At 38.2% G+C, this 18152-nt stretch overlaps 1 protein-coding gene across 3 annotated transcripts in view; it reads right to left on the bottom strand.

Annotated features, from left to right (window-relative positions):
• Positions 1–18152, bottom strand: part of WSCD2 (WSC domain sialate O sulfotransferase 2) — a 405505-nt gene that overhangs the window by 53302 nt on the left and 334051 nt on the right. For all 3 annotated transcript variants that reach the window (XM_089677027.1, XM_089677044.1, XM_089677035.1), the window contains one exon: positions 16053–16253. In XM_089677027.1, coding sequence (XP_089533153.1) covers positions 16053–16253 — 201 coding nt within the window. The remainder of the gene's footprint in view (positions 1–16052; positions 16254–18152) is intronic.

Below are 18152 nucleotides of genomic sequence, written 5' to 3'. Positions count from 1 at the left end.
ACAAAAGTCGTACGAAAATTCTTTGAATATGCGATGAATGAAAGAATGTCGTTCAAAAATTGTCTTTTGCTTTTAACATTTGATTTGAAACTGAATGGAATTTCTGATCAATAACTACATATATTGGCCAAAAATTGATTGAGAAAAGTTTTCCTTCCTGCCCCTTCAATTTTTCCAGCTACTGCTATTGACATTGAACATCGATTTTACCCCACTAATGACTGGAAAATCAAACAAATATTCTTGAAACAAAATTTTTTGAACAAAAATCTTTATGTGTATGGCCAGCTTCTGCGCCACCCTACAGCAGAAATACTGCTACAGGGCAGCACATGTGCGCAAAATCACGTATATATACGTGATTTTGCATTCACAGCCTCAGCTGTCAATCATCAGGTCCCGGCTGGTGATTTCTCGCAGCCACCCGGTGATCACGGGTATCTCTGACAGGGGAGAGACCTGTGTATAAACAACACAGATCTCTCCACTGTCAGCTCATGCACACTGCTTTGTATGGCTCTACATAGCATCTTACAGTGAAACACAGCACACAGCCTCATAGTAAAACAGCACACAGCACACAGTTAACCCTTTGATTACCCCACATGTTACGCCCTTCCTGCCCAGTGCTATTAGTACAGTGTCAGTGCTTTTTATTAGCACTGATCACTGTATTGGTGTCACTGGGGATGTCAGTGACACCAAGTCAGTTCCCCCCCAGTGTCAGAATGACCACCACAGTCCTGCTATAAGTCGCTGATCAGCGACATTACTAGAAAAAAAAAAAAAATTCCATTATACTGTATATACCGCCATTTGTAAATGTTATAACTTTCCCGTAAACCAATTAATTTACACATATTGGGATTGTTTTCAACAAAGACATGTAGCAGAATACATTTTGGCCTAAATTTATGACTAAGTTAGATTTTTTTAAATTTTTTACTGAACATATTTAATAGCAAAATGTCAAAAATATTTTTTTCTCAAAATTGCTGTTTTTTTTTGTTTATAGCGCACAAAAATAAAAATGCACAGGCGATCAAATACCACCAAAAGAAAGCTCAATTCATGAGAAAAAAAGGACGTAAATTTCATTTGGGTGCAGCGTTGCATGACTGCTCAATTATCAGTTAAAGTAACGCAGCGCCGTATCTCAAAAAATGGCCTGGTCAGGAAGGGGGGGGTAAATCTTCAAGAGGGCAAGTGGTTAAGCAATAAACAAACAGAAGGCGCCACTATCAAAGTGTATTAATTTTATTAACCACTAGCCTACAGGGCACTTATACCCCCTTCCTGCCCATGCCAATTTCCAGCTTTCAGCGCTGTTGCACTTTGAATGACAATTGCGCGGTCGCGCAACACTGTACCCATATGAAATTATCTTTTTTTGTGACAGATAGAGCTTTATTTTGGTGGTATTTAATCACCTCTGGGTTTTTTATTTTTTCTTAAACAAACCCAAAACAATTGAAAATTTTGGGAAAAAAAAGTTTTTTCTTATTTACAAAATTTTATAACAAAAACTAAGTGATTTTTCTCCTTCACTGATGTGCGCTAATGAGGCCGCAGTGATGGGCACTGATAGGCTGCACTGATGGACACTGATAGGTGGCACTGACGAGGAGGCACTGGTAGGTGGCACTGATGGGCATTGACAGGCATCACTGATGGGCACTGAAAGGCAGCACTCATATATGGCACTGATAGGCGGCACTGACTGCCGGCACTGACTGCCACTGATAGGCGGCACTGATTGGCACTGTTAGGCGGCACTGATGCACACTGATAGGCAGCACTGATGGGCACTGATAGGCGGCACTGATGCACACTGATAGGCGGCATTGACTGGCACTGATGGGTGACATTGAAAGGCAGCTCAGATGGGCACTGATATGTGGCATTGATGTAAAGGAAAGGGTTAAAATGCACTTACAAGGATGAAAGTAAATGGGCATATCATCAGTCCTTATTCGCTGGCAAGTCTCAGTGAACAGTAGGTGGATGGATGGATGGATGGATGGATGGATGAGATGTGATGTTTCCTTAAAACCGCTCTGCAGGATAGGTGGAATAGAGCTGGACTCTGTCACAATGCAGATTAAGAACATATACAGACTGTGTCTTCCACCAGCAGAAAACATAACCACGCTGGAACGCAGGCCAGCGATAGGACCGGAATTGGAAGTGACGTCGGGACGTATTGACAGAAGTATAGTGAGCAAATTTCACCTGGCCTTCTAAAGCCGCACTCAGCTGAAGATGTTCCAGCTCACTATATTAGACACTGTCTAATATAAACCTGTACTTTTCTCATTAAAGGGCAAATCAACAGGTATGCTTTAACTCCACCACCCCTAGCAGTATCTCACCTTTCCTTTGCTTACCCATCAATCCATTGTACATCATGAGGCTAGGAAAATATCTGGTACTTCTGAGTGCAAAGGAGCATATGACTCATTCCATATGACAGCACTGCTATGACATGTGAAGTCCTTAGCCCTGAGTAATCTATAGCTTTTGGAACTTGTAGCTTACGCTGGGATTTCCTGAAAGTATATACCTCTATGGAACTAAATGAATATGAAGCTGCTTTAATTGTACTCTATATAACGTCATTTGTTAGATGTTAATCTTGTTCATTGGCTTTTACTTTCAAGAAATACCATATTTGAAAGACATATTTTATATAATTCAATTAAAATTATGCAAAATTGGAACCTTTTCTTGCATATTTACAAGCAAGGTTAGCAAAAATAGTTCTAAAAAACATTAACAGTCATGTATTTTGTTGTCCTGTGTTGCACAGCGTGGTATAAACTAGGTTTATACTGAATACAGTTTAAGTTTGAATATGTCATATAAAAATATAAGTATTTTATGTTCATATTTTAAATCAAATGTTCATTTAAAATGTGTGGGTAGTTTTAAGGTAGGAGTTTATGCTCAGGTAGATCACCAGCTAGTTACAATCTGCTGTCAAAACAAAAATGCACTAATTGCACTGGATATAAAAGATAACAGCTGTGCAATCAGCTCCCATATTTGACATCTTTAAATGGAGTTCATTTCACAACATTAAGTTACAAATAGCTGTAATTAACAGCACCCACCATCTGCATATATACCCAGCATAAATGATGTTCTATACCGCAAATAAGCAACTGGAAACATAAGACACTGCAACAGCTTTGAAGTTTGAGAAAACTGGGAAAAAAATAACATTGCAAGAAAAGAAGACACTTATAAAAATGTTAATAAATTAATAAAAATAATAAAACTAGCCCAAAGTATTGATTAACTATCAAGTATAAACCTCAATTACTGATCCCCAAACCTAAACTTAAAGTGGTTCTAAAGGCTGAAGCTTTTTACCTTCATATATTATATGCATGAAGGTAAAAAACCTTTTGTGTGCAGCCTCCCCAATACTTACCTGAGCCCGATCTTGATCCAGTGATGTGCACGAGAGCAGTGGCTCTCCCAGCTCTCTTCCTCCTCATTGGCCCAGCTCACACTACTGTTATTTAGAGCTAGTGAGGAGGGAGCAGGGGTGGGACTGAGCCATTCTTTGTACATCTATGGACACACAGAGAGGGGCGTATGCACAAGCACACATGAGTGCCCCCAGAGCAAGTGGATTGCTACTGTATGGGGGCACTCAGCAGGGAGAAGGAGTCAGGAGTGCAAAAGAGGGACCAGAGAAGAAGTTTGGGGCTACTCTGTGTAAAACTATTGCACAGGAAAGGGAAGTATAACATGTTTGTTATTTAAAAAAATACCTTTAGTATCACTTTAAAAACCAATGCGGATAACCCCTCTAGAACAGTGTAGTTGGCATATACTGTACATGACTGCAATATTGCTAGCTCAGTTAGGTAGTGATACCTGGAATGCCAAGGTTATCATTACTGATCACCATTAAGTTTACCAATGGGAACAGATAATAATTTGATTTTCCATAATGTAAAAGCGCATTATATTTCCTTCCAAGAATGCCTTGATTTGTAATTATTTAATAGTATCCTGACCTTCTCAGGGCAGAAATATCAGGTTGTAAGGCATCTTACCATCTAACTGATCTCAGTGAGTGAAACAGTCCCTCACTCAATACATTGTCATTGAACAAAGACGGCACCGGGATTGCAGTAAAGAAAACTAAAATCTTTGTTAATTGTCGTCTTTATCCACCTACAGCTGCCTAGATAGTGTCCATTATCAGCCCAAAGCTCAGACAGGGAGCAGGTAATCTTCCATAAGGATCTTAAAGCCATGTACTTGGTTTCCATTTGTGATCCGAGAGGAAAAGGAAACGTATGACAACAACATGCACACAAAAATCCCCAAGATAAGGCTGCAGTATTATAACAATTTAAACCAACTTGCAGAAATAGAAATTCAGTCAGAAAGACTTTTCCCAAGCTGACCCATGCACGTCATCATGTAACAGAGCTGATCAGTCATGCCCGCGTTCTTCCTCAGCACTACAAGTGTACATGAGGATGGGTGCAATGAGGTGTGTGGCCATTACTCAGCACTAGAAGTGCATTAACACTAAGTGAAAAATGTTTTGAATTTATTTTCTAGTGAGAATCAGTTTTTAAAAAGCCTATTATTGTCTTTGCTCACTGGCAGACTAGACAGGGCTGAATAGAAAAGATTCCATATATAAGTGCTTGTGACTCAACAGAAAACAAAATAAGCAAAAGTCACATTTTAGCTCTTCTTAACCACTTGCCCTCCTGAGCCCCCTTAATGACCAGGCCTCTTTTTGCTACTCGGCGCTGCACTAATTCAACTGATAATTGCGCGGTCATGCAATGCTGCACTCAAACAAAATTTACATCCTTTTTTCACACAAATAGAGCTTTCTTTTGGTGGTATTTGATCACCTGTGCGCTTTTTATTTTTCACCCTATAAACAAAAAAAGACCAAAAATTTTGAAGAAAAACAATATTTTTTACTTTCAGCTATAAAAAAAAATATAGTAAACCCAAAGTTAGTTTCAAATTTAGGCCGAAATGTATTCTGCTACATGTTTTTGGTTAAACAATCCCAATAAGTGTATATTGATTGCTTTATGTGAAAGTTATAGCGTCTACAAACTATGGTATAAATACTGCAATTTACGCCATTTTTTTACTATACAGCACTGCGCTAGTTTAATGGACAATTGCACGGTCATGCAATACGGTACATAAATGAAATTTACATCCTTTTTTTCCCACCCTTTTGGTGGTATTTGATCGCCTGTGCGTTTTTTATGTTTTGTGCTATGAAAAAAAAGTCTGACAATTTTGAGAAAAAAAAACAATATTTTGGACTTTTTGCTATAAAACATGTCCAGTAAAAAAAATGTAAAAATCAAATTTAGTCATAAATTTCTGCCAAAATGTATTCTGCGACGTCTTTCCTTAAAAAAAATCCCAATATGTGTAAATTAATTGGTTTACGTGAAAGTTATAGCGTCTACAAATGGCGGGAAAGATACTGGGATTTTTTTTTTTATACTAATAATGGCAATCAGCGACTTATGGCGGTGATCAGCGATTTATGACAGTGATCAGCGACTTATGGCGGGACTGCGGGACTGCGGCGGACTTTTTGACACTGGGGGGGAACTGACTTGGGGTCACTGACATCCCCAGTGACACCAATACAGTGATCAGCGCAAAAAAAAACCACTGACACTGTACTAATGGCACTGGGGAGGAAGGGGTTAACTTTTAAGTAATGAAAGGGTTAACTGTGTGAGGGGAGTGTTTTACTAGGGGGCGGGGGTGTGTTCTTCACAGGAACATGCTGATCCCAAGAAATAAAGTCTTCTCTCAGGTTCAGTGTGCTCTGAACTGACAGATAGCAGAGCTGCAATGTAAACAATGCAGCCATGCTATCTGTCAGTGATTACTTGTAATCGCTGGCACCCTGTGGGAAATGACCCGCCGGGAGCAGGTGATGGACACCCACTGCCACGATCGGCGGGACGGGTAGGGGGGGCATGCGCCTCGCGCGCGCCCCCTACTTGTTTTGCACAGTGACGTTAAAAGACAGCGCTGTGCGTACAGGTGCTGCCCTGCTGCAGTAAAAACAGTGCAGCGGGTCGGCAAGCGGGTACAGCTGAACTCTAGGATTTTAGCTACTTTCTAAAATGATCTGGATTACTAGGGCTTGGGTCCAACGAGGCACATGCCACCTCATGTACTTTAAGTTACAATTTTTATTTTTATTGAGTGCTGGGACCATATATACTGTATACTTCTGGCACTCTGACACTGAACCTTCTGGTTTTCCCTGCTGCAGTGGCAGGGTCATATGCAGCCACTGTGCCCACCCCTCCACTCCTCCTGCCAAATCACTTGCTTTGTATTGTGTGAACCCATTCATGAAATTCAATGCCTTGTGTGAATGGGGAACTGCATGCTACTGGCTTCCCCATTAACAATGTACATCCCATATAATACTGAACCTCTTTTGCTGCTATTGGTATTCAGGACCAAACTTGCATTATTTAATGCTTTTTATTGGTATTTGTGTTCCTGTTGAAGATCTTTCTTGCTTGCTATTTGGATAAATCATTGTCACCATGACAGTATGGGTATGTCTCTTTAACTGAGCCCCAGATAGAATAAAAACAAAACATAGGTTCTAACCTTTACCCATTCTATCCAAAAATAAAAAATAAAAAGTTTTGGCTAGATATAAACTTTAATGATTCAGACCCAACATATCACATGATTTTGCAGTTGCTTTCTGGAGAACTGCAGCAATACCTCTGTTCTGAAGATTAAAGTGCGCAGATCAACTCCCCACAACTAATGAATGGGGTTTTACTGCTCGGCGCAAATACGTTGTGTGTAATGGCTAGATCCACAGTTGCAGAGTGTTGTTTAGAAAAGGTTTCATCACTTGCTGCTAGCTGAATGTTTTATTCAACTTTTCATTTTTAAATGATGCATTTGAACACATACAGAGATTAACAGGTATTAAAATTGCCTTTTATCACTAAAATTGATGTTTAAGTAGTTTCAAAGAAAAGGGTACTGCAAGAAAATCAAACTGACCATTTAAATGCAAAGCAAAATAAAAACCTCAAAAACCTGTCACACAAATGTTTTGTTATTGGTTTTAGAATTAAAGATTAGGAGTGAACAGACATACTTTGGGAATAAAATAGTTCTCTGCTTTTTTAAGGAACTTCTGTATGCAGTTTAGTGCTTTTAAGTGAACTCTTTCTTCCCCTTATAGTTGTAATTGATCTTTCCATGGGGGAATCTGCTGAGTACTTGTCTTGCAGATATATAGCCACTCACCACAATTTCTTAAATAAATGACAGCCAGAGAACAATTTTTTCCTCGTTCCTCAGCAGTTCATCAGTTATTATCCTAATCCATCTAGTCAGCTTCAGAATCAGTAGTCTTTAACTTGATTTTTGTCAGTGGAATATCATGACGGCAGAGGGTCACAGAGGAGAGATAATGAATTTTTCCCGTTCTTCATATTCTTACCATTTGTTATTTTATATAGGGGTCATTTAAATTCATCATATGCAGATGGCAGATGAGTGGTGAAAATAACCACCAAAAAGTGAGAACATTTTTTCCACCCCACATTCAACTACTACCCAAGCACAAACACCCTTTTCACAATAGATAGATTATAAACGAGCTCCTATATAAAGTCCGTGAAAATGAAAGGTCCACACCAGCTCTAAATCATTCAGGTTAGAATACTTACACCTTTATTCACCCAAGTACATCTATTATTTAGTTCATGCTGGGTAGAGGCATTCCTAGAGCTATAAAAGAAGTGAATTAAAGCAGGGCATATATGACAGTGTGAAAGGGGAACCAGACAGCAGGGGTTAATTAGTTTGAAATTGAGGAAACTAAGAACACTCACCAAATTGGTTGAATAAACAGGGTGATTGGAAGGAGCATGGGAGGATAGTTTGTGGGGAGGAGTGGAGTAGGTCAGAAATCAGAAGACATCAGATGAGCATCCCTCCATGCCATGACTGTTGGGTTTTAGAGTTTTGCAGAAGTTTAGTGGTTTGGGGTGCTCGACAGTGGTTTAAATCTAGTGTTCTTGAGAAAATGGTGGGGACCCATCTTAAGTATGGTGTCTTCAAGTTGGTCCAGTCAAGTCTTAGTGATCAGGTAATTAATTGTCTGAAGTCAGCTGGGATAGTCCCCGAGGTGGTGTTTTGTGGCTTGTGACATAACTTTACTGGTGCCACAAACACAAGATTTAGTTGTATGATAGCTTCAAGGACCTGCAACTAAATTTGATCTGTTATGTTATGGTTTTGCTATTTAAATTTATATGTAATAAAAAGCCACTTCAGCTATTTAACTCTATTTCAGAGTAATGTAGTTCTTTTAAGGACTAAACGGGAGGAGGAGTTGGGGAGAGTTGGCAGAGATGTAGGTATATGAGTAAGTTCTGATTTACCCAGGTCATGTTCATTAGTATCAAGATATATCTATGCCATAAGGAGAAGAAAACAAAAAGCCACCAACCTTTTGATTGCTTATATCCAATGGCAGATTTTTAGTGCAAAGATATGGTATGGACCTCTTTTCAAAACATTCAGATCACCTTTGCTTCACTCAGAAGCATTTATAGTATTTACGTAAGTTTGTCTCATATTCTCAGGCCAAGGATTTGAATGTCAAAATGCCCTCTAGTTTCCCTTCACCATTTTATTGCATTGTAGACATAGTATATAATTCAAAGGTCAGTTAGATATTTCAACCTTGAGAGCTAATAAACTTAAGATGGCAATGCATAGATAGAAAAACAAATGAAAATTTGTAGAAATATTGAAACGTTCTTTCAATAGATTCAATGGCCCTCTAGTTTCCCTTCACCTTTTTTATTGTATTGTAGACATAGTATATAATTCAAAGGTCAGCTAGATATTTTACCTTGAGAGGTAATAAACTTAAGTTGGCCATGCATAGATAGATGAACAAATGAAAATTTGCAGAAATATTAAAACACTCTTTCAATCATTTGATGGCCCTATCATTGTATCAGAAATTTTCCTTCAAATATCAGCATTTTTCCAATCATTTTCAACATTAAAGATAATTTTTTTTCTGATCAATTACTACTACTACCCCTACTGCTCATGTGTATTTCACTTAATTTTTTTTTTCTTTGAACATTCAATCTGCAAATGATTACAAAATCTTTTGATAAAAAAAATTCCAACACACTTGTTTGTTTTTATTCTTGAAACAAAAATCAACTGTTGTAGTAAGCACACTAACAATGCAAAATTCAATGAATGGCCAACTAACTCGATTTTTCCGTTGTGGAGAAAAATTTTAACTATACCTACGCCTCCTTTGCTGTTCTGTAGATTAAATTATTTTTCTATCTGCATTCATATAGGCACAGCAATACGAATATAATGTTATATAATAATTAGATTCCTTTCAGGCACAACAAGCCTGGGTTCAAACGCATTTGTTGGCATTTGTCAAATGCTTACTTAAGAGGTGGAGGTTGATTTACTAAAGGCAAATAGGCTGTTCATTTTGCAAGGAAGTTTGCCCCAGAGCCCAATGAATGAGGAGAAGCTCTACTGACTTCCAGTATTCAATCAGTTGCAAGTAAAAATGCTGTTTTTTTTTCCCTTACACATGATTGGGTATTTTTTGTAAAGTGAAATGTAGCCACATTCATTAAGCTCTGGGGCAAAGTGCAACTTCCATGGAAAAGTAAACAACATGTTTGTTTGTAGTAAATAATGGTGGCTGTGTGCCCCCTTGAAACAGCAAGCAAATAAAATTAAACATGGAGTGCATTCTTTAGAAATTAATAATCGCTGTTTAAATCAATAAATCAATATATGGATACTCTAAAGGTTTAAAACAGATTGGAGCTGGCAGCTGTAACATTTAGTATATTATAAACACAGTTACTTACCCCATTGAAGAATGGTATATTTCAGAGGGACATACTAGCAAACGGAAGTAAAAGACACTGAAACCAGTGAACACAAGCGTGAATCCAGTTTATGAATTACTCTTTTAACTGTATAGAAAGGTCAGTGCCAAATAAACAGGGAATGATGAATGAACTGATTTTCTTCCTTTTGCATAAGTGTTGGCTATCTGCCTTATCGAGACCCATAGCATTGTGCATGGAGGTGTAGGTCTTGATATCCTTGTCCAGAAGCCCTCTCTATGTTGGCAATTACAATTTTTCTTTGTACATTTTATTTATTTAAAGTTCCAACACTGTCCTATTCAAAATAATTATTATACACTGTTCAAAAAAATTAAAGGAACACTTTTTAATCAGAGTATAGAGTTAATGACACTCCTGGGATATTGATCTGGTCAGTTAAGTAGCAGAGGGGGTTGTTAATCAGTTTCAGCTGCTTTGGTGTTAATAAAAGTAACAACAGGTGCACTAGATGGGCAATAAAGACAATCCTCAAAACAGGAATGGTTTTACAGGTGGAGGCCATTGACATTTTTTTCCCTTTCATCTTTTCTGACTGTTTTCACTAGTTTTGCATTTGGCTATGGTCAGTGTCACTACTGGTAGCATGAGGCGACACCTGGACCCTACAGAGGTTGCTGGACAGGTCCAAAGAAGGTCCTTAACCCATCAGCAGGACCGGTATCTGCTCCTTTGTGCAAGGAGGAACAGGATGAGCACTGCCGGAGCCCTATAAAATGACCTCCAGCAGGCCACTGGTGTGAATGTCTCTAACCAAACAATCAGAAACAAACGTCATGAGGGTGGCCTGAGGACCTGACATCCTCTAATTGGCTCTGTGCTCACTGCCTGGCACCATAGAGCTCGATTGGCATTTGCCATTGAACACAAGAATTGGTAGGTTTGCCACTGGCGCCCTGTGCTTTTCACAGATGAGAGCAGGTTCACCCTGAGCACATGAGACAGATGTGAAAGGGTCTGGAGAAGCCGTGGAGAACGTAGGTTGATAATTTTCATTTCCATCAAACGATGGGGCATCCCTACATTCCAAACACATTACCCAGTCCATATCAGTATAGATATCTAGCATGATATTTTTCCCCATTGAGATCTGAGTTGTTTTCAAAGTGTTCCTTTAATTTTTTTGAGCAGTGTATATATGGGGTTCATTACTGCAATAGTCATCTCCTGCAAAAAAAAAAAAAATCACATTTGCCCTTTGTGTACATTTTCTTTTTCTATGAAAATAAGTTAGTCTCTGTGATTTATTTGAAGAGCAGAAGCCAGCAGTTGCAATAAAAGATGTAATCTCATCTTCTGCCCCTGACTGGCCATGAGCCCTCAGAACTGACCTTTGTGTGATCAACATGTGATTGGACCTGAATTCATGGTGACTCAAAAATCACATTCTCAGCAAGATGCTGCTGTCAAAGTTTTTTTTCAAAAGGAAGAAGTGTTTACAGATACATATAACCATCTATCAAAAGCTATACTGCAGCTTGCATATTGTTCAGCAGTGACTGACAACAAAAATATATTAGAAACTGTGTACTTTGTTGCCCAAGGCATTTTAATGGTAGCTAGCTTTGTCTTTGAACAAGAAGTTGTAAGTAAATAAATACTGAGGTTTCAGTCTCTGACATAAAGCTCAATAATAAATGCATACTGTGTTCCTGTGAGTCAGATTCATTTTTGTATGTTGCTGGTATTAAAAAGGATTGTGCGTAGGATACAATCATGCCGATCAGGTTAAAGCAGATTCCTAAATATTATATGAGAATGACTTTATTTGGTACACAAATGTGCACTTTCTTTATTAACCTTGTGTCTTAGCAGCTGAGGCTCAGCTGTTTAATGCAAAATGTCATCACCACTTGTAAAGCAGCAGTGCCTGTGCAACAATCATACAATAATCTTATATCAATTGTGCTCAAAATATAACCCTTATTTTTTCTTCTGTGCATACAACAGATGTGTATTTATTCAAAGTTTTGCGTACGTAATTAAAATAATTCAGAAGGCATCTGCTAAACCTTTCTGCATCTCAGCATTTTTTTTTTTCATGAGGCTCTGGATACTTTGCAGTTTAGTTAAAATTCCAGGAAACCGCATCTAAAACATAACTGCAAACGTCCCACCCTGGTTGTTTGACCACATGCCATTAGTTCCATGCCCTCATAAATGTGATCAGGAGTAAGTAGCCATGCTACAGAGTAGAGCAGATGTACAGTTACACATACATTAATTTAATGAAAGACTATTAAAGGTAGCTGACCACTTAGCCCTTACTTATATTTAAATATAGTAATAGACAATCTTTTTCACAGCACAGAACTACCATAAAGTTACTTAAAGGATAAGTAGGACCAAAGCTCTTTTGGCTGTATTTATCCTGGGGACCACAGGAGTAAACTTAATTTTGCCCTCCTGTGACCTGTATTCAGCCAACAGTTAGCTAAAGTCGGCTGTTGGATTACATCACTCAGCCAGTCCAGACTCTGGAGGGATCCTGACTTTACAGTCAGCATCATGCAGCTAAGAGCCTGAGCCAGCTGCTCCTGCCCCCTACACAGCCCAGTGATCTGGTGAGTTCTGGAGGGGTAGAACAGAAAACAGGTGACTGACAGCTATCACTCTCTGTTCACTGAAGACTGAGAACTGATTGATCAGCAAGCTTTGATTGCTCCTTTCTTGGTCTTAGAGGTGGTTGGGGACAGATACAGCATCAAATTGATGCTGCATCCATCTAGGTAAGTACATAGGTTTATTTTTTAAAAACCCATACTTCTATTTTAAAGTGTAACTAAAGGCATTCATTTTCTCCCTTTGTAGGTATGGATTGAGTGGAAAGGGATTGGAACCCCTATCAGTTTTTATTGCTGTCTATGTCTCCATTAGGGAGATTTACCCTTTTTATTTATTCTGTTTACTGTCATCACCAAACGTGAAAGCAAAAGAAAATTCCAAATTCTGAGTTGACAACAGAACAGTAATAGCAGTAATAGAGGGGAAATCTTCCCATGGGGACAGTAGTTCTGGTGACCCTAGTGACATCCTGGGATTCCCTGACTTTGGAGGGATTTTCTCGTTGTATTTCTGGTTTTGGCTATGGAGCAGGAAATGAAGGGAAATCTCCCCTATGGAACACAGATGGCAAAAAAACTGACAGCAGTTATACCCCTCTCTTCACTCTATCCAAAATGAAAAAGAAAAATGCCTTCACACTTTAAGTAAATGATATAAGAGTTGAATGATGTATATAAAACCAACAGACCAAGCGTAATGGGACTTTAGTGGTGCACAATATATGCAACTGTAGACTCAAAAATATAAAATACATTGTTTATTTAGACACATTAAACATGTTAATTTTAAAATCAAATACACTAATGGCACGATCATATGTATTGTAGATGGTTTAGCGGTATAAAGATGTATATTCCCAACATGTTTCGTCCAATTCAGGCTTCCAGTGTTCTGGAGTCATATAAAAAAAGTTGTCAACAAACAACATTTTGTCAAATATATACATATCATACACTTATTATTGAGGTCTGTATCCAAAATGTTGGCCCAACCAAACTCACCCTGCAGTTTGACATAAATGTAAGTTGGTAAAAGAATTTTAATTTCAGAATGGTGTCAAGACTTAGGCTTCCATGTCATCACAGAGGGTGGAAAGGGACCAGACTGAAAGGGAACATATATAGGAGAACATTATGTAAACTTGAAATTAATTGGGCTCAAGATGTACAAAATTCAATATCCAGAGCTGAGCAGAGATGTTGCACATCTTGAGCCCAATCTGTGAGCCATTCTACTTTATTTCATCTGGTGGCGTCTTTCAATAGTTCTCAGTATGTGAGTCACCCAAGTCCGTCGGAGGATAGCGCTGTATCCATCGTCGCCGCAGTATATTTTTACACTGGAACTCATTGAGCCTGAGCGGTAGGATTTTCCCTTTGGGTCCCTGCACATGGGTATAAAAGGCCGACATCTCCAGTGACCATCTTGCCAGAGCCATGAGGCCGGCTTGTCTTTAGAACAGACACAGTTTAAGGGTAAGGATCTGCTTCAATTTCTACTAATGGATATGCCACTGTTAATATTTATGTAATGATGCTACACTTAGTAATAATGTATTGTTTGCTGGCGAAGGTTAATATAATTTATACAATATTGCTCCTTTCCTATTACCTGTACGATGGTAATTAAAGTGATATTAAAGGCTTAAGTTAAAAAAAAATAACAAACACATCATACTTACCTGCTCTCTGCAGTGGTTTTGCACAGGGGAGCCCAGATTCTCCTCTTCTCGTGTCCCTAAAGGCACTCCTGGGTGCTCCCTCCTGTCGAGTGCCCTTACAGCAAGCAGCTTGCTATGGGGGCACCCACTGCTCTTTGTGTCCATTCATGCATGGAGCCACGGCTTTCCCCCCCTTTCTTTTCTCATTGGCTCACTGGCTGCGATTGACTGCAGCAGGAGCCAACCTTGAGCCTTTACAACCACTTTAATTTTCGGAAACAGTAATATGCTCAATATCAGCTTGATTTGTATTAATGCTGCTGATACATATATCTCTACTAGATAGCTACTTCTTTAACTTAATTCTTCCTTTTAGTTTTTACAAAGTTGGCCCTGACACCTATTGTATTTAGGTGCATCTGTGTTGCTTTGTAGAATATTAGACCTTGTAAGCAATCACCATATAGAACTTAATATATTAGCTAGGAGTACTTTTTTATTAATTTAAAGTTTACATAACGTTCTCCTATATACAGTATGTTCCATTTCAGTCTGGTCCCCTTAAACCCTCTGTGATCACATGAAAGCCTGAATCTTGACAACATTCTGAAATTAACTCTTTGCCAACTTAATGGGTGATGGGTGAGCATGATTGGGCTGACATTTTGGATATAGACCTCATTAATAAGTGTGGGATATGTATTTATTTGACAAATGTTGTTTTGTTGACAACTTGTGTTTTTGATATGATTCCAGAACCCAAGCTGCTATAATTTTCTTTCTCCTGTAGAAGACATGATAAAACATGTCGGGAATATACATCTTTATACCACTAGACTATCTACATTACATGTGATCATGCCATGAGTGTATTTGGCTTTAAAACCAAATATTTTTTAATGTGTCTAAATAAACAATGTATTTTATATTTTGCTTTGAGTCTACAATTGCATATATTGTGCACAACTAAATTCCCATTACACTAGGTTGTTTCTATGTTTAAATGGATGTGATGCAATAATGGCATAGTCAATCACTCACTGTACTCTTTTTTTCCATTGGATGATGTGTAGTTGAACATTAATATAAGGTAAAATAAATTAACTAATTAGTGCTGTAAATAAAATAGAATGAAAGTACATTTTCTAGGTAATGATAAAATATAAGTCAATTTCTGAACAACTGGTAGTTCAAGGTGGATTAAATTCCCCACAAATGTTTTATGTTTCTTTGGGTATCCAGAAGTGAGACTTATACATTTGAAACCTGAAGATCCTATCTTTGAATATTTATTTTCTTTACAATTACATGTGCACAAGAGCAGGCACTGCCGTATTGAACCAGATAGTCCATAATGAGGGGTAGACAAAGTAATTGTGGCATTAAAAGAAGCTACTTTGTACAGCTTTTCAAAATACTCTATCAGAGTAGAAACGGCGGAGGATGGGATGCTAATGCAGGTATGAAGTGCAGGCACACTGAGCTGCCTGGACATGTTACAGCAGTCTCCCAAACTGACGTATCATGGATGTTGAATGTATCCCCCAGTAGAGTTTCTATAATGAGAGAGCAAACCTTCTACAACTTGCTAATACAAATCTTTCATGTGAAGTCTTTTCATAATCCACACTATTTGCTAATATAACACTAAAAACAGAAGTATTATTCAATTTTCAGCAAACCGTATTTCATGAGAGCAAAAGTGAGTTATGTATGTTTCAAAAATGCTTCTTATGTATGGCACATAATACCTGCGAAGGTTATAATTTAAAAATTAAATAGGCATATATATAATACTTAAAATTATACTATATACCATTAAAGTATATTCAGAAACAATGAATTACCTTTTCCCTTCCAATGAGCTTGTGATGCAAACCCAATGTGCCCACCATATTTCCTATTAAATTCTGCCATTAGTGCCTTGTATGGATTACGGATGAGAAGGACTGCAGCATCAAAGGCTTCAATTTCTTTCCGTCCACTTTCATGAGTCTTAATGCAGACAGTACGGCCATTACGCCAGTGGTCTCTTTCTCCTTTAAAGCCTGTAAAGTACATAAAACAAAAGCAACTAATGTCAAAATTTAGATATTTACTCTTCTAATCAGCGGCGGAATGACCATTTGGAAACTCGGGCCCCATGAGATGCCCCTGGTACCTTTTTCATAGGTTATTTTGAGTTTGGGCAAGGACACAGGGGCTCCATGATCCCCTATTGCCCGGGGCCCCATGAGTTGTCAGTCCACCCCTGCTTCTAATAAATATTTGTATACAGATCTCACAAACAATTTAGTTCTTCATTATTAACCAGTCATAGTTAACACAATAAGCAATAAGGGAAAACTGCTGGTTGCTGTAGTTGGACCTTTCTCAGCTGCAGAATAATCTCATGACCTAAACAAAGTACAGCAGGTTAAATAATAATGACTAATTAGTGGATTGTGCATTGTACAAGAATATTCATGTGCCACTGCACATATACCAGATTAGTTTCTATGTACTTGTTCAAAATAGTGAGTTTTAAGGTTTGACAATATATATATAGTAAATTAATTCTAGGACTTCATCACAGATTTACCTACTGCTTTTCATAGCTTTCTCCTCCAGATATGGGGTTTCTGGAAGGTTGAAGCTTTTTCACCTGGGCCATTGGATGGATTTACTAATAAGTGCCCTTTGAAGCAATTTGTAGAAAATGATGATTTTATAACAAACTCACTAATATGGATCATATTGCACATATGAATAATAATACTTCTCTACTGGCGATCATTAAAATATTGGTTCATTAAATGGTGACCATTAAATAATGAGGTTAATTATCCCTGGACAAGTGGGATTTAAAGCCGACATCAATCGCTTTAATTATCTCTCTCCCTCTCTCTCTCTCTCTCTCTGTATTTACTGTATGTATGTATATATATATATATATATGTATATAAATAAAATGAGGCACTAGCTGGCAAGATTACAGATGGTGTATTGGTGTATTGTCACTAGGGTTTCCCACCTACAAAAGGTGATGGGCTCCAGGATTTGTATTTGTTAATGAGAAAAGAGATTTCTTTTCTCAGATCTTAAAAGGCTCTGGTCTGGGCCCTGGAGCTTGGAGTCTTTGTAGCATTTTGGGTGTAAAGCCTCCATTCCTAGGTCTGCATTGCACTTGTTAGCCAGACCTTATTAATTAGTTGTAGCTGTCCATAGGCCTTTTTGTATGTGAACTGATAGTTCCATATGAGCCTGTTGCTGTGTGAAAAAGCTGACTACTGACAGAACACTACAAAAAAGATACTGCCAGTTTTTGATGGAGGTGCCATTGGGGGCACCATGTTAGTTATGAACTGATCTTTTGCATTGTTTTATTCTGTGGACATGCTGTGCAAAGCCCTCCTGAACTGAAACTGTGCAAAGCCCTCCTGAACTGAAACTGTGTTTGCTGCCTTACTGACAAATGTGCAGGATAATCCTGCTTTAGTTGTTCTTGGATATCCTTGTCTCATGAATGGTCCGCCACTGCCAATACCAGTTGAGTCTGTTCACCTTACAATATATCTTGTTTTATGACTACTGTTTTATATCCTTTTCCCATGTGCCTAATATTTTTAAACTCATTTTCTATATATTAATTTAAGCTACAAATGAAATTATCTAAGGTTACAGATTCCAATTCCATATCAATGGCCCAAAGTCCTTACTGAGACAGAGAGGAGTGCTATATGCCAATGCTACCCCTGCTGCTATTACTGGCAATATACTGGATGTCAGAATTTAAATGGGTAATTGCTTTATATTTCACAACAGAAAAGGCTGTCAAAATGCAGCTGCTCCAATGTAAAATGACATTTGCAGATAACCTGCAAGTGCAATCAAAGTGGTATTAAACCCAAAAGCAAAGATTTATTATATTGCATCTTGATTTTTGCATTAGTTTTCTTTTTAAGGCT

This window comes from Staurois parvus, unplaced genomic scaffold (assembly GCF_062004578.1).
Source record: "Staurois parvus isolate SC_StPar_1 unplaced genomic scaffold, SC_StPar_1.0 ptg000014l, whole genome shotgun sequence".
Taxonomy (NCBI): domain Eukaryota; kingdom Metazoa; phylum Chordata; class Amphibia; order Anura; family Ranidae; genus Staurois; species Staurois parvus.
The sequence above is the reverse complement of the archived record's forward strand: the minus strand, read 5'-3'. Positions and strand labels throughout refer to the sequence as shown.